We start from the raw sequence: 18295 nt of genomic DNA, 5'->3' as shown, positions 1-18295 counted from the left end.
GTATTTCATAAATAGTCTCTCCATGCCCTGTAACAATGCTATAAACGTGTGCAAGCTGTTTTCTCTTCCTGGAATGTCTCTACCCACCTCCCCTGCTTAGTGATTTCCTATTCATCCTTTAAAACTTAGCTCAGTGTCACCCCCTCAGTGAAGACTTTCCTGGCTTTCAAGGAAGAGTAGTTAAGGACTCTCCTCTATGCCTCAATAACATCATATGTTGTGCCTCTGTCTCCCATATAAATAGTGAATCCTTCAGAGCAGGGGGTTGGTCTTATTGAGTTTGGTAAATGTTAGCAAAGAGTAGGTGATCTATGCACATGTACTGAATGAGAGAATACTGGGGAGTTGGACAAATTAGTTCTGTAACCTCTGAGCCTCAATGTTCTCACACCACAGAGTTGTTTCAAGAATTAAATTGGGACACAGTAATATTCATTAAATCATTTTGACAAGTGGTAATTTCCTCCTTTCTAGAATATGAACGCTCCAGAATCCTAGCTATTCAAGAGAGTATATCATCCCTAGATCTGCTTTACCACAAAATCATTAAATGCCAGTACATATAATTTCTCCTTTAAAATATCCTTTTCATAGGCATTAGTGGTTGGCTTTCTCTTCAGAGTCAGCTTCATTCTTTTTGAGAGCTGCTGGGTATTTGACAAATTGTACAGAACTATAAAGCGGAGTTTAGGGCAAGTGGTTAGAGGCTGACTTACCAGCTGTCTTCTTCATAAGTACGGGCTTTAGTATAAAATTTGTGTTTCTGAAAAATTGTTCGATCTAAGTCACAGATCTGTTCACAGACTATCAAAACTAGAATTTAACTCAGAGTGCTAAGAATCTGCTACACTCTTGTCTGTTTCTCTGGAAGGTTTTTGAAAACTTGTATCATGAAAAATTAAAAGACAGACAAAGGCAGAGAGAAGAGTACAATGACCCTCTCCAGCAGTTATTTACATCTTTGTCTTACAGACAAATACTCAGTCAAGTCCCTCAATTGCTCTGTGCTTTAGGGTCCTCATCAGTAAAAAGTGAACTTGCATTATACCCATACCTTAAAAACTGGCTTCATGAAGCTCCCTTAGGGACTTCAGGGATAGTAGGGTACTATACCTTTTTTCTCCCTCAATAGACAAATATTATATACAGGATTCATAATGTATTTGTGCAAAGGGATTCTGTGGCTAAATATTCTGGGGAAGAAAGTCACCAGACTAGACAACTTCCAACTTTCAGCTCTTCAGTACCGTGATTTTTTTTTTGGGCCACGCCCCTTGGCTTGCGGGATCTTAGCTCTCTGACCAGTGATCAAACCTGGGCCCTTGGCAGTGAAAGCATGGAGTTCTAACCACTGGACCGCCAGGGAATTCCCAAGTACTGTGATTTTACGTATTTGATATACACTGAAATACAACCTGGTAAAAAGAATTTACTTTTCACATCGGCAGTTCAAACATTTTTCTATTCAATCCATACTCAGTTAAGTACATGGATGTTAGAGCTGTCCCTTTCCTACTGACAGTTGCACAATTTCAGATACTCAAAGAAAAGAGAAAACAAATATTGGGAGTTTGATTCTCCTGAGAAATACTTTCACGTTTCTGGGGATGAGGTAAAGTTCGTTTATTTTAATGAGTTATGAAAGTCTTTCTCTAGCCAGCCCGCTGTGTGTGAATGGGCTGTGCTGGGGATTCTTAGCTCTGATGCAGGGGATTTGCTTATTCCTTTGAGCCCCCTGAGGAGAGGTGACATGGAGAGCAGATAATCAGCATGCAGCACTGAGATGAGCTGCATATGGGATAGATGATAAAACGGCACAGGACAGACCTTCAAGATGGCGCAGGAGTAAGACGTGGAGATCACCCTCCTCCCACAAATACATCAGAAATACATCTACATGTGGAACAACTCCTACAGAACACCTACTGAACGCTGGCAGAAGACCTCAGACTTCCCAAAAGGCAAGAAACTCCCCACGTACCTGGGTAGGGCAAAAGTAAAAATAATAAACAGAGACAAAAGGATAGGGACGGGACCTGCACCAGTGGGAGGGAGCTGTGAAGGAGGAAAGGTTTCCACACATTAGGAAGCCCCTTCGTGGGCGGAGACTGCGGGAGGCGGAGTGGGGCAGCTTTGGAGCCGCGGAGGAGAGTGCAGCAACAGGGGTGCGGAGGGCAAAGCAGAGAGATTCCCGCACAGAGGATCGGTGCCGACCGGCACTCACCAGCCCGAGAGGCTTGTCTGCTCACCCGCTGGGGCGGGCGGGTCTGGGAGCTGAGGCTCGGGCTTCGGAGGTTGGATCCCAGGGAGAGGACTGGGGTTGGCAGCGTGAACACAGCCTGAAGGGGGCTAGTGTGCCACAGCTAGCTGGGAGGGAATCCGGGAAAAAGTCTGGAGCTGCCAAAGAGGCAAGAGACCACTGTTTCGCGGTGCGCGAGGAGAGGGGATTCAGAGCACTGTCTAAATGAGCTCTACAGATGGGCACAAGCCATGGCTATCAGCGCGGCCACCAGAGACAGGCATGAGACGCTAAGGCTGCTGCTGCAGCCACCAAGAAGCCTGTGTGCAAGCACAGGTCACTATCTACACCTCTCCTCCCGGGAGCCTGTGCAGCCCGCCACTGACAGGGTCCCGTGATCCAGGGACAACGTTCCTGGGAGAACACATGGTGCACCTAAGGCTGCTGCAACGTCACACTGATCTCTGCCGCCACAGGTTCACCCCGCATTCCGTACCCCTCCCTCCACTCTGGCCTGAGGGAGCCAGAGCCCCCTAATCAGCTGCTCCTTTAACCCCATCCTGTCTGAGCGAAGAACAGACGCTCTCAGGTGACCTACACGCAGAGACAGGGCCAAATCCAAAGCGGAATCCCAGGAGCTGTGCGAACAAAGAAGAGAAAGGGAAATCTCTCCCAGCAGCCTCAGGAACAGAGGATTAAATCTCCACAATCAACTTGATGTACCCTGCATCTGCGGAATACCTGAATAGACAATGAGTCATCCCAAAATAGAGGCAGTAGACTTTGGGAGCAACGATATATATATACTTTTCCCTTTTTCTCTTTTTGGGAGTGTGTATGTGTATGCTTCTTTGTGTGTTGTCTGTATAGCTTTGCTTTTACCATTTGTCCTAGGGTTCTGTCTTTCCTTTTTTTTTTTTTTTTTAAGGATAGTTTTTAGCGCTTGTTATCATTGATGGATTTGTTTTTTGGTTTGGTTGCTCTCTTCTTTCATTATTTTCTTTATTACTTTAAAATTATTTTTAAATAAATTTTTTTTTTTATTTTAATAACTTTATTTTATTTTTTTCTTTCTTTTTTTCTCCCTTGTCTTCTGAGCAATGCAGCTGACAGGGTCTTGGTGCTCTGGCTGGGTGTCTGGCCTGTGTCTCTTGAGGTGGGAGAGCCAAGTTCAGGACATTGGTCCACCAGAGACCTCTCAGCTCCACATAATATCAAATGGCGAAAGCTCTCCCAGAGATCTCCATATCAACGCTAAGACCCAGCTCCACTCAACGGCCAGCAAGCTACAGTGCTGGACACCCTATGACAAACAACTAGCAAGACAGGAACACAACCCCACCCATCAGCAGAGAGGCTGCCTAAAAGCATAATAAGGTAACAGACACCCCAAAACATACCACTGGACGTGGTCCTGCCCACCAGAAAGACAAGATCCAGCCTCATCCACCAGAACACAGGCACTAGTCCTCTCCCCCAGGAAGCCTACACAACCCACTGAACCAACCTTAGCCACTGGGGGCAGACACCAAAAACAACGGGAACTACGAACCTGCAGCCTGCAAAAAGGAGACCCCAAACACAGTAAGTTAAGCAAAATGAGAGATGGAGAAACACAGAGCAGATGAAGGAGCAAGGTAAAAACCCAACAGACCAAACAAATGAAGACGAAATAGGCAGTCTACCTGGAAAAGAAATCAGAGTAATGATAGTAAAGATGATCCAAAATCTTGGAAAAAGAATAGAGAAAATACAAGAAACGTTTAACACGGACCTAGAAGAACTAAACAGCAAACAAACAATGATGAACAACACAATAAATGAAATTTAAAATTCTCTAGAAGGGATCAATAGCAGAATAACTGAGGCAGAAGAACAGATAAGTGACCTGGAAGATAAAATAGTGGAAGTAACTACCACAGAGCAGAATAAAGAAAAGAGAATGAAAAGAATTGAACAGTCTCAGAGACTTCTGGGACAAAATTAAACAGACGAACATTTGAATTAAAGGGGTCCCAGAAGAAGAAGAGAAAAACAAAGGGACTGAGAAAATATTTGAAGAGATTATAGTTGAAAACTTCCCTAATATGGGAAAGGAAATAGTCAATCAAGTCCAGGAAGCATAGAGAGTCCCATACAGGATAAATCCAAGGAGAATCACGCCAAGACAAGTATTAATCAAACTATCAAAAATTAAATACAAAGAAAAACTATTAAAAGCAGCAAGGGAAAAGCAACAAATAACATACAAGGGAATGCCCATAAGGTTAACAGCTGATCTTTCAGCAGAAACTCTGCAAGCCAGAAAGGAATGGCAGGACATATTTAAAGTGATGAAAGGGAAAAACCTACAACTAAGATTACTCTACCCAGCAAGGATCTCATTCAGATTCGATGGAGAAATTAAAACCTTCACAGACAAGCAAAAGCTAAGAGAATTCAGCACCACCAAACCAGCTTTACAACAAATGCTAAAGGAACTTCTCTAGGCAGGAAACACAAGAGAAGGAAAAGACCTACAATAACAAACCCAAAGCAATTAAGAAAATGGATATAGGAACATACATATTGATAACTACCTTAAATGTAAATGGAGTAAATGCTCCAACCAAAAGACACAGACTGGCTGAATGGATACAAAAACAAGGCCCATATATATGCTGTCTACAAGAGAGCCACTTCAGACCTAGGGACACATACAGACTGAAAGTGAGGGGATGGAAAAAGATATTCCATGAAAATGGAAATCAAAAGAAAGCTGGAGTAGCAATTCTCATATCAGACAATATAGACTTAAAATAAAGACAAGAGACAAAGAAGGACACTACATAATGATCAAGGGAACAATCCAAGAAGAAGATATAACAATTGTTAATATTTATGTACCCAACATTGGAGCACCTCAACACATAAGGCAAATGCTAACAGCCATAAAAGGGGAAAACAACAGTAACACAATAATAGTAGGGGACTTAAACACCCCACTTTCACCAATGGACAGATCATCCAAAAGGAAAATAAATAAGGAAATACAAGCTTTAAATGACACATTAAACAAGATGGACTTCATTGATATTTATAGGACATTCCATCCAAAAACAACAGAATATACTTTCTTCTCAAGTGCTCATGGAGCATTCTCCAGGACAGATCTTTTCTTGGGTCACAAATCAAGCCGTGGTAAATTTAAGAAAACTGAAATGGTATCAAGTATGTTTTCCAACCACAACGCTATGAGACTAGATATCAATTATAGGAAAAAAATCTGTAAAAAATACAAACACATGGAGGCTAAACAATACACTACTAAATAACCAAGAGATCACTGAAGAAATCAAAGAGGAAATCAAAAAATACCTAGAAACAAAAGACAATGAAAACATGACAACCCAAAACCTATGTGATGCAGCAAAAAGTTCTAAGAGGGTAGTTTACAGCAATACAATCCTACCTCAGGAAACAAGAAACACCTCAAATAAACAACCTAACCTTACATCTAAAGCAATCAGAGAAAGAAGAACAAGAAAACCCCAAAGTTAGCAGAAGGAAAGAAATCATAAAGAGCAGATCAGAAATAAATGAAAAAGAAATGAAGGAAACAATAGCAAAGATCACTAAAACTAAAAGCTGGTTCTCTGAGAAGATAAACAAAATTGATAAACCATTAGCCAGACTCATCAAGAAAAAAAGGGAGAAGACTCAAATCAATAGAACTAGAATTGAAAAAGGAGAAGTAACAACTGAGACTGCAGAAATACAAAGGATCATGAGAGATTACTACAAGCAACTCTATGCCAATAAAATGGACAACCTGGAAGAAACGGACAAATTCTTAGAAAAGTACAACCTTCTGAGACTGAACCAGGAAGAAATAGAAAATATAAACAGACCAATCACAAGCACTGAAATTGAAACTGTGATTAAAAATCTTCCAACAAACAAAAGCCCAGGACCAGATGGCTTCACAGGCGATTTCTATCAAACATTTAGGGAAGAGCTAATACCTATCCTTCTCAAATTCTTCCAAAATACAGCAGAGGGAGGAACACTCCCAAACTCATTCCACGAGGCCACCATCACCCTGATATGAAAACCAGACAAAGATGTCACAAAAAAAGAAATCTCCAGGCCAATATCACTGATGAACATGGATGAAAAAATCCTCAACAAAATACTAGCAAACAGAATCCAACAGCATATTAAAAGGGTCATACACCATGAACAAGTGGTGTTTATCCCAGGAATGCAAGGATCATTCAATATATGCAAATCAATCAATGTGATAAACTATATTAATAAATTGAAGGAGATATTCTCAATAGAGAATATCTCAATATGATATTCTCAATAGATGCAGAAAAAGCTTTTGACAAAATTCAACATTCATTTATGATAAAAAAACCTCCAGAAAGTAGGCAGAGGGAACCTACCTCAACATAATAAAGGCCATATACTACAAATCCACAGCCAACATCGTTCTCAATGGTGAAAAACTGAAACCATTTCCTCTAAGATCAGGAACAAGACAAGGTTGCCCACTCTCACCACTATTATTTAACATAGTTCTGTAAGTTTTAGCCACAGGAATCAGAGAAGAAAAAGAAATAAAAGGAATACAAATCGGAAAAGAAGAAGTAAAACTGTCACTGTTTGCAGATGACATGATACTATATATAGAGAATCCTAAAGATGGTACCAGAAAACTACTAGAGCTAATCAATGAATTTGGTAAAGTAGCAGGATAAAATATTAATGCACAGAAATCTCTTCCATTCCTATACACTAAGGATGAAAAATCTGAAAGAGAAATTAAGGAAACACTCCCATTTACCATTGCAACAAAAGGAATAAAATACCTAGGAATAAACCTACCTAAGGAGACAAAAGACCTATATGCAGAGAACTATAAGACACTGATAAAAGAAATTAAAGATGATTCAAACAGATGGAGAGATATACCATGTTCTTGGATTGGAAGAATCAACATTGTGAAAATGACTATACTAGCCAAAGCAATCTACAGATTCAATGCAATCCCTATCAAACTACCAAAGGCATTTTTCACACAACTATAACAAAAAATTTCAAAATTTGTATGGAAACACAAAAGACCCCCAATAGCCAAAGAAATCTTGAGAAAGAAAAAAGGAGCTGGAGGAATCAAGCTCCCTGACTTCAGACTATACTACAAAGCTACAATAATCAAGACAGTATGGTACTGGCACAAAAACAGAAAGATAGATCAATGGAACAGAACAGAAAGCCCAAAGATAAACCCACGCACATATGGTCACCTTATCTTTGATAAAGGTGGCAGGAATGTACAGTGGAGAAAGGACAGCCTCTTCAATAAGTGGTGCTGGGAAAACTGGACAGGTGCATGTAAAAGTATGAGATTAGATCATTCCCTAACACCATACACAAAAATAAGCTCAAAATGGATTAAAGACCTAAATGTAAGGCCAGAAACTATCAAACTCTTAGAGGAAAACATAGGCAGAACACTGTATGACATAAATCACAGCAAGATCCTTTTTGACCCACCTCCTAGACAAATGGAAATAAAACCAAAAATAAACAAATGGGACCTAATGAAACTTCAAAGCTTTTGCACAGCAAAGGAAACCATAAAGAAGACCACAAGACAGCCCTCAGAATGGGAGAAAATATTTGCAAATGAAGTGACTGACAAAGGATTTATCTCCAAAATTTATAAGCAGCTCATGCAGCTCAATAACAAAAAAACAAAGAACCCAATCCAAAAACGGGCAGAAGACCTAAATAGACATTGCTCCAAAGAAGATATACAGACTGCCAACAAACACATGAAAGAATGCTCAAAATCATTAATCATTAGAGAAATGCAAATCAAAACTACAATGAGATATCATCTCACACCAGTCAGAATGGCCATCATCAAAAGGTCTAGAAACAATAAATGCTGGAGAGGGTGTGGAGAAAAGGGAACCCTCTTGCACTGTTGGTGGGAATGTAAAATGATACAGCCACTGTGGAGAACAGTATGGAGGTTCCTTAAAAAACTAAAAATAGAACTACCATATGACTCAGCAATCCCACTACTGGGCATATACCCTTGAGAAAACCATAATTCAAAAAGAGTCATGTACCACAATGTTCACTGTAGCTCTATTTACAATAGCCAGGACATGAAAGCAACCTAAGTGTCCATCAACAGATGAATGGATAAAGAAGATGTAGCACATATATAGAATTTAATACTACTCAGCCATAAAAAGAAATAAAATTGAGTTATTTGTAGTGAGGTGGATGTACCTAGAGTCTGTCATACAGAGTGAAGTAAGTCAGAAAGAGAAAAACAAATATCATATGCTAACACATATATATCGAATCTAAAAAAAAAAAAAAGAAAATGGTTCTGAAGAACCTAGGGGCAGGACAGGAATAAAGACACATATGTAGAGAATGGACTTGAGGGCATGGGGAGGGGGAAGGGTAAGCTGGGACGAAGTGAGAGAGTGGCATGGACATATATATACTACCAAATGTTAAATAGATAGCTAGTTGGAAGCACCCACATAGCACAGGGAGATCAGCTCAGTGCTTTGTAACCGCCTAGAGGGGAGGGATAGGGAGGGTGAGAGGGAGATGCAAGAGGGAGGGGATATGGGGATATATGTATGCATATAGCTGATTCACTTTGTTATAAAGCAGAAACTAACACCATTGTAAGCAGTTATACTCCCATAAAGATGTTTAAAAAAAAAAAAAACCCAAAACGGCACAGTCCTAAAGGAAAGGAAGGGATGGGTAATATGTTATGTGAAGATATTCTGATGTATGTGCATGTCTAGGAAAGGAAAAGGCTAATATGTGATATCCTGTTTGTTAAAAGTAATAAAAATAGCAAAGTTTACCCCAAAAAAAGTCTTTCTCTATAACTATAATCTCTAAATTATCAGAATTTGTGGAGATAATACAGCACATAAGAGAATCTACTTTTTGAGCTCTTCAGTATTTGAGTTTCACAGATAGAGAGAGAAAATGGCAGAGAAAGGGCCAGAAAGCAAACATTCATAAAAAGCTCCTAAGAAGGAATGATGAATACATTTTATTCTACTAAATTTTAATGCTCATTTTCTCATTTCACCCTAAACATATTCCACTAGGAAAACATACTGTTACCTAAGAAACCAAAAATTGTTTACTCTCAAAAGAGCAGGAAATAAAGAAAGCAGCCAGGAAATTATGGTTTGAGAGAAAACAGCACAGGAAGGCTAAGTTTTACAAAAATGCATAATTTTAATCAAGAATTGATTTGTGTTAAATATATATATTTTCATCTTTATAAAGTAGTATGTAAATAGAGAACTACATGGATCTTGCTACATGGAAGTTGATGCTTAGGGAATTAATTGTTTTCTTTTCTAGATGTATATTTTTTCTCAGATATTTAAATGATATCTGATTAACTATTTTTTGGTATAAACTTATTTATTTTTGGCTGCGTTGGGTCTTCGTTGTTGCGCGTGGGCTTTCTCTAGTTGTGGTGAGCGGGGGCTACTCTTCTTTGCGGTGCGTGGGCTTCTCATTGCTGTGGCTTCTCTTGTTGCGGATCACGGGCTCTAGGTGCACGGACTTCAGTAGTTGTGGCACGCAGGCTCAGTAGCTGTGGCTCGCGGGCTCTAGAGCACAGGCTCAGTAGTTGTGGCGCACGGGCTTAGTTGCTCCGTGGCATGTGGGATATTCCCGGACCTAACCCGTGTCCCCTGCACTGGCGGGCAGATTCTTAACCACTGTGCCAACAGGGAAGTCCCTAACTTTCATTTTTAACTATTAAGTGTCTTCAAGATTGCTGACAGGCATCCTATTGCCTTTTCCCATTCAGCTCACTCTCTTGCTCTCTGAGAAGACTTTTACACATTTTTTCCTCTTTGCTCAAACCCTCACCTCCATCTTTCCCATCCTCGCTCTTCAATGATTAGCTCATTTCCTGTATCACTAAGAAAAGGAGCAATTTGAAAATAACTTCTATATGTTTCCACTTCGCATATATATGCATCTGTATCCACACTCTCTGTCTTCATCCCTCTTGACAATCCAAGGACACTGTTCTAGCAACTGGCCCTTTTGTCTTCTGCACCACATTTCTCCTTGTCTACTGGACCATTCATATCAGGATACAAGTATGCTGTGCTATCTCCCATTTAAAAAAAAAAAAGATAAAATCTGCCCTTAACCCCACATCCTCTTTTTATTTAGGACCCCGTTTTTCTGTTCCTTTTTTGTAGCAAAATTCCTCCTAAGAATTGTTTACCCTCACTGTCTCCAATTTTTCTCCTCCAAGACTTTCTTTAATCCACTCCAATGTGGCCGTAGTCTAAAAGCATTCCACCAGTGCTTGTCAGAGTCACCAATGGTCTCTATACCGCAAAATCCATAGGTCAATTCTCAGCCCACGTCTTCCGTGACCTAATTCCATAGTGTGTGGCACAGCTGATTACTCCGTCCTTTTTGAAACACACTCTTTACCTGGTTTCAGGACAGTAGTCTCCTTTGGTTCCTTCCTCCTATCTCACTGATTGCTCCTTTGCTGGTTATTCCCTATCTCACCGACCTCTAACATGCGGGAGTGTCCCACACCTCAGTCTGTGGTCCTTTTCTTTATTTATACTCATTCCCTGTAGGTCATTTAATCAAAGCTCATGGCTTTAACCAGTACCTATGTGCTGATGATGTCATGATTTCCAAATTTGTGTCTCCAGTCTAGGCCTCCCCACTGAACCTTATAGTGATATATCCAGCTGCCTACTCAAAATGCCTGGCTGGGTGTTAAACAGACATCTCAAACTTAACATGTCTGATACCCAAGCTCCCAACCTGTTCCTCTTGTAGGCTCTCTCATTTCAATAAATTTACACCATTCTTTACTCAGGCCCAAAACCTTGGATTACAAAACAGCCTCCTAACTCATCCACCTATTTCTGCCCTTGGCCCCTTCACTGCTCCCACAAATTGTCTATTCTCCACCTAGCAGCCAGAAGTTTGATAATCTTACATTTTACTCCTCTGTTTTAAAGCCTCCAGTAGCATTTTTTTTTTTTTTTTTTTTTTTTTTTTTTTGGCTGCGCCGTGCGGCACACGGGATCTTAGTTCCCTGACCCGGGATCCAAGCCAGGCCCTGGCAGTGGAAGCATGGAGTCCTAACCACTGGGCTGTCAGGGAATTCCCAACACTCCAGTAGCTTTTTATCTCACTCAGATTATAAGTGGCCTATGAGACTATTACTATGATGGCCTACAAGATCCTTTATCATCTGGTCTCATCTCTTATCACCCTCCTCCTCACCCACTCTGCTCTAGACACACTGGTCTCCTGACAGTTACTTGAATATGCCAAACACCCACCTCTCTCAAGGCCTTTGTCCTTGTTACCGCTGTCTCAAATGCTCTTTCCCCAAATATCTGCATGGCTTGCTTCCTACCTCCCTCAGGTTTCTGCTCAAATATCACCTTTACCAGGAAGGACTTCCTTGACTATATAAAATAGCAACACTTCTCGCACCATGCCTCTCCTACCCTGCTTTATTTTTCTCCAAAGCATTCATAACTATCTCTATAGTATATATTTACTTGTTAGCTTGTTGTTCGTTTTCCTCTTAGAGTACAAACTCCAAGATGTCAGGGACTTGATCTATTTTTTTCACTGCTGTTTCTCTAGTGCAGCGGTCCCCTACCTTTCTGGCACCAGGGACCTGTTTCCCGGAAGACAATTTTTCCATGGACGGGGGTGGGAGGGTGGGGGATTCAGGCGGTAATGCAAGCGATGGGGAGCGGCAGATGAAGTTTCGCTGGCTTGTCCGCCACTCACCTCCTGCTGTGCGGCCCAGTTCCTAACAGGCTGCTGACTGGTACCGGTCCGCGGCCCGGGGGTTGGGGACCCCTGCTCTAGTGTCTATAGATTAGGGCCTAGCACATGGCACTTAATAGGTATTTATTGAAGAAATGACAAATCTACAGAGATCAAATTAAAAAGTTAAATTTGTATAATTTCACCCAAAACCTGAAGATGACAAAAGACCCATGGCTTAAATAATTTAGAGCATGGAGAGTTTGTTTGGTAATAAGTAATAGTAACTTCTGTAAGGGTCAGGTCAGTCTCCTAAAAGAGGAACTATTCCTTCATTGGTATTAGCCTACAAACACTACATAATATGAATGTGAAAATTTAAACAAATAAATCACTATTAAACTTTCAGACAAATAACTCATTTGCTGCGCATCAACTTACGTTTTAAAACATGGGTCACCAGACATCAGTTGCATACTGATTAAAACCTAAACATAAGAAAAAGAAATATTGTAATTATAAAAATCTTGAGAGGAGAAGCCACATTCTGCTAATCTATGCACCTTCCACATCACCTAGTCCAGTATTTCCTATTTATAAATAAAATGATTACTGAATTGGGTTATATCCAATATTGAACTGCTGCTTTATACAGACATAGGTTAAAAATCATTTTCAACATTAACAACTTTGTCACTGCAAAAATAAGAGTGGAAAAGATGGAAACAAAAAGCAAGGGCTTCATCAGTAACAATATTCTGGGTGTGTGCTGTTCTGGTCTATTTTATCTGTCTTTCCTCCCAGACTCCTGTGGTGTTTAAGTGTCTGGAATGTTTTCCTCCAACATGTTTGCCATAATGATGCTTTCAGGGGTGCCTGCTGGTGGCCTGTAAGAGTAGAATGCTTCTGGCCTTTGCTCTAGCTTTGGACAAGAATGAATGAATGTAGTTTTTAATCATTCATGATTTTATTCATTCATGAAGCAATTATAATATTTTGTAAAGATCAGGCTTAGAAATAGCTGATCATCCTGACACCCGAGCTATTCAAGACCTTTCACCCACAGTAAGAGGCATTTCCTCTGGAGGATTTCTGTATGTGTTTATCCTGAAGACTAAATGCTTAATTCAAGTCTCCACATACCTATTAGCAGCATCTGAAATATGAAATGCACAGGGTTATCTCTGCAGTTCCCCATTCTAAGAAGCTAAAGAATAAAAGGACCCAATATTTGGAGAAATGTGAACTCTCATACACTCTGCTAATGGGAATGTAAAATGTTTCAGCCACTTGAAAACCAGTCCAGTAGCTCTGCAAAAGGTTAAAAGCAGAGTTACCATGTGACCCAAGAATTCTGCTCCTAGAGTACTTATTCTTGGATACATGCCCAAGAGAAAAGAAAATATATGCCCACAAAGAAACTTGTATATGAATGTCCATAGCAGCATTGTTCATAATAGCTAAAAAGTGAAAACAACAAGCCAAATGACCATTAACTGATGAATAAATAAAATGTGGTATAGCCATACAATGGAATATTACTTAGCCACAAAAAGGAGTGTAGTACTGACACATGCTACACCATGGATGAACCTTGAAAACATTATGCTAAGTTTAGAGAAGCCAGACACAAAACATTACATATTCTATAATCCCATTTATATGAAATGTTCGGAATAGGTAACTCCATAGACAGAGTAGATTAGTGGTTGTTTAGGCTGGGGGGAAGGGAGGAGAGCTGGGGCAAAGTGGGAAGTGACTGCTATTGGGCACATATGAGGTTTCTTTTTTGGGGTGATGAAGATGTTCTAAAATTGATTATGGCAATAGTCGGACACACCTATGAATATACTAAAAACCATTCAACTGTGTACTTTGAGTGAAATGTATGGTAAGTGAATCATAGCTCAATAAAGCTATAAAAAATTTAGAAGTACTCAATGTCCTTCTCTACCTACCAAATGCATCAGCTTCTCTCTCAAGGTACTTACTATGTGACTTTAATGTTCTTGCCACCTTCTAGAAAGAAGGAGTTAGCATCTGTAGAATATCCAGCCTGCCCCAGAGTATACTAGGCTCTGTGAGGATACTACTGCAAACACATTCTGGGAAACCTACCAGGCCAAGACCTTTTAGAGAAGGTCTCTGGAAACAGCCTCCCCCGCCTCCCAGATTCTGCTGACGTCATCACAAGCCAATGCCACTTAGCAGCTGAAGTTCTAGGGAGGGCAGGGAAGCTGTGAGTGACCACAGGAAGTTGGTCTACAGACAGAATGATAATGCAGAGAGGCAAGAACAGTCCCTGAGAGGCCTAGAAAGCTCCTTTAGCTCCTGGGAGTTCAGGTCTGGTTGTCACTTCCCACCCTAGGGCTCTATGAAACGTCCTTGTGTTTGAACTAAAGTTCTCTTCTACACGAGCTAACCTGAGGGATTTCTATTCCATACAACTAGTGTTGGCAAAATCACATACAGTAACTCATTTAGGCCTCAAGAACAGGTCCCTGGGGTAAGTACTGCAATTCCCCTTTTACAGAGGAGGAAACAGTTGGCCTGAGGTGAAGTGCTTACACAGGGCTCCAGAGATCTAAGAACAAACACAGAGCCCTGATGCCATAATCCACGCTCCTGCCACGTGGCTGGGGTTATGCTCCTTAAGCTCCCTAAACCTCTGGCTACTCAAAAAATTCTGGTTGAATGAATGAATGAATACCTAGAGTACTATTATTCAGAAATGGTATATTTTTGTTGGACGAGAATTTAAAGCTTTGCTAATGCTTTCTGAAATGCTGCTATTCTCTAGGTACTGATTGCCTTTTAAGAATCAGCCGTAGGACCTTATTGTGTTCTGGGAATAATAACGATAATGGTAATAGTAACAAAAACCTTAACAGTAGTCATGAATTAAGAATCTATTAAGTGCCAGGCATAAACTAAGTGGGTTTGAAAACTGTTAGATATAGGGTAATTCTTTTGTCCACTAACTTCTGACCATTCAGTTTTTATTCAGGATTATTTTCCTTTCTTATCATGAGATAACTTACCATAATGGGGTAAACCTAACTAAAACACAGCAAAAGGTTTATCCAGTGAGTTTTACCAGATGCAAGGTACCTTACAAACATTTTCTCTACTGGTTTCATTTAATACGCCAGCTCTCTGAAGTGTGTATTCCCTCTGGGTTCACCAGAATACATGGCTCCTGAAGGTACTTGGAAACAGTAGGGCAGATGCCCAAAGTGAGTTTCACTTGTTGCGAGAGAACCCAGTGACTTCTATGTGCCCACCACAGCTGCTTTGGAAATCACCTCTTGGGTGCTACAAGCATACTGTAAGGTATTCATTTACGATGCTCCTTCCCTTCCACTCATCGAGCCCTTATGCTGTAGTGGTTGTGTGTACTCTTCCCTGAACGTTTACAGCACCATGTGATCATAAAGGTGAACATTTGTTACTTTTCAGTGCTTCTGTGATTTGAATAGTTTTTTCTTCTACATGGTGAGTATTTCAGTGGTATGTTCAGCTCATGATTTCAATACTGATTCCCATCTTGCCCTTGACAGTATATACCTATGATTATTTAAAGGCAGAGAATCTCATTTGTTGACATGTAAATCTAGAAACGTGCTTACTTTAAGAATGGAATTATCCTGTCTTGTATTTTTGGTATCATAGCCTTCCAGTAAACAGCGACGAGTGGTATTTCCTGATCCAGCAAACTCTGCCAGGTTTAGATCTGCAAAGCCCAGCTGTGAAAAGAAAGATAATTATATTAATAGAATATCTACTAGGCTTCTATCATATTATCTTTAAAATAAACATTCAATCCATGCTCTAGCCAAGTGGTCTCAAACTTCAGTTATTTGCAGTTTTTGCCAACTTAACAACACCTGTTCTATTCTTTGCTTAATATTGGGTTGGCCAAAAAGTTTCTTCGATTAATGAATACGTTGTTCAATCAAGTTCTTGGTGAAAATGAAAAATGTGTCTTTTTACTTAAAACCGAACGAACTTTTTGGCCACCCCAAATGTTTGTTAAAAAATTGGCTCCCTTTTTGCAAAAATGTACCACCTATTCTACTCTTGTCTTAAGCAATATGATCTCTGAAATCACGTATTTGATTGCTAAATGTATTTTTCTGCACACATTAAAATATATAACATAACGTAAAAATAATGCATATTAAACAACTGAAATCACTGCAAGTTAGCAGTGGTGCTCACACCGCTCTATGGGAAATACTAGCAGACCAATCATGGTCATTTGCACACACACAGAGAAAACCAACCAGACTCTCCTCTCCCTGTTCTGGTCTGGCTCTATTCCCAGTTAACCACTGGTGACTGCAGATAGTTAGTTGCAGGTTACTAAGTTCTCACTGCCCACCCAAGAGCGAAATGATTTAAGTGTATCACATACTTCCTTTGGTACAAGCTCCTCCTTTACCACCTTCCACAACAATTGCTTTGCTGGTCCCCCATGAGCTGAATCTCTCTTTATGAAGCCTTCTTCCTTCCTTCCCCACACCAACCTTCTTTGCTGTTACCCAGAAGCTCAGCTCAAACGCATTCCTCCCTCTTATTACTACTCAGGTTTGGTCCCCATTTTCTGCAGCTACCAAAGATTACCCTATGGTCTTTCCTCTGATGCTGCTCAACCCTATTTCTCATTTCCAAGTGGTACAAAAAATCACTCCTTTATATCATTATTTTTTGAACACTCTATTCTATATGACTAAGTGTATACAGTCTTTTATTAACAAAAAAATGTGTTGAGCTTGCAAGTACATCTCCTTGAATATATAATAAAAAGTATTATACACGTCAAACCCTGCTTGATTTTAAGTTGAGTGCTGTGATTTTAAGTTGCCTGCTTTAATGCTTTAAAACATGCAGTGAAGAACATATGAATGGCATTTAAGATGAAGATTTTTATTGTAGGATGGAGCATTATTTTAGTGGTTTTTAATTGGTATAAGAAGAATGAAGAATAAGAATTTAAGAGACCAGCTGAAGGACCACAAGCTCCAAAAGCAGTAAGTCAGGAACATATCAAGCCACAGGTAATATCTACCTAATCTTCACACGATTACTCTGGTCTTACTGCCTCTTTTAGGGGTCCAAGAGATCAGCAAAAAGCCTGGATATGTCCAGGGGAAAGTCACATCCAAATGAACATGGGAAGACTCCTGTGGCTGTGTGATCACACGTCATCCACATGCCTTATTTCATACATTATCCTTTCTCTTTGAACCTCCAATACCTTTTCCATCCACACTCTTTGCTGATGCCTTGCCTCCTATTTCACTCAGAAATAAAAGCAATCAAAAGAGCATTCAACTTCCGCAAGCTCTTATCACCAGCCACATCTACTCGCCTACCTGAATCTGTGCCCACATGTTTACCTTCCCACTTACTGTAAGTGAGCTGGCTGCGCTCCCATCCAAGGCCAACCACTCTCCTCTCGCCTATTCAAGTTCATCGCTTCAGGGATTCTTCCCTCTCTATGGATCATTCCCAGAACACAAACATGCTGGATTTTCTCCCATCTTAATGAACAAAAGAAAACAAAACCTCATGCCATACCTCTCTCCAGTCTACTGTAATATTCTTCTGCTCCCCTTTGGAGCAAGACTCCTCGAAAGACTTGTCTATATTGACTGTCTCTGATTCCTCTGTCCATGGCCACCTCGTCTACTTCATTTCCCCCTCTCCTCCTCATCCACTCTTCCAGCCACAAGGTCCTCTTCCTTGAAAAATGCGAAGATCACCTCAAGGCCTTTAGCACTTACTGTTCTTTTACCTGATACATTCTCTCTCAGATCTCACAGCTTTCTTCCTCACTGCATTAGGGTCTATGTTCAAATGTCATCTCTCTAAAGGGGCCTCCCCTGACCATTCTAGAACATGCCTGACTCCCCCCTCCCCTCCCCTGTAGCTGTCACTACAGCTTATCTGCTTTATTTTTCTTAGTAGCTATCATCACAGCATGTATATACACATTTCATATTTATTTTATTGTCTGTCCGCCTCCCTCAATCCCCCATTAGAATGTAAGCTCCCCAAAGTCAGGGATTTTTGTCTGTTTTGTTTACTGCTGTACCTCTAATACTTAAAATAGTGGCAGGAACAATGCTTGGCACATGGTAAGCAGTTAACATGTATTTTTTGAATAAAAAACAGCCCTTTGGCTCACGATCCACTGTTGGAATGCTGGTATTACAGTCACTA

The 18295-nt window shown here is 40.4% G+C and overlaps 1 protein-coding gene across 1 annotated transcript in view; it reads right to left on the bottom strand.

Annotated features, from left to right (window-relative positions):
* EEIG2 (EEIG family member 2) overlaps nucleotides 1–18295 on the bottom strand; it is a 104176-nt gene that overhangs the window by 24424 nt on the left and 61457 nt on the right. Inside the window, exons 4-5 of the mRNA XM_030868876.2 lie at nucleotides 15697–15813; nucleotides 12509–12555 (exon numbers count right to left, since the gene is read on the bottom strand). Coding sequence (XP_030724736.1) covers nucleotides 12509–12555; nucleotides 15697–15813 — 164 coding nt within the window. The remainder of the gene's footprint in view (nucleotides 1–12508; nucleotides 12556–15696; nucleotides 15814–18295) is intronic.

This window comes from Globicephala melas, chromosome 1, assembly GCF_963455315.2.
Source record: "Globicephala melas chromosome 1, mGloMel1.2, whole genome shotgun sequence".
NCBI lineage: Eukaryota > Metazoa > Chordata > Mammalia > Artiodactyla > Delphinidae > Globicephala > Globicephala melas.
The sequence above is the reverse complement of the archived record's forward strand: the minus strand, read 5'-3'. Positions and strand labels throughout refer to the sequence as shown.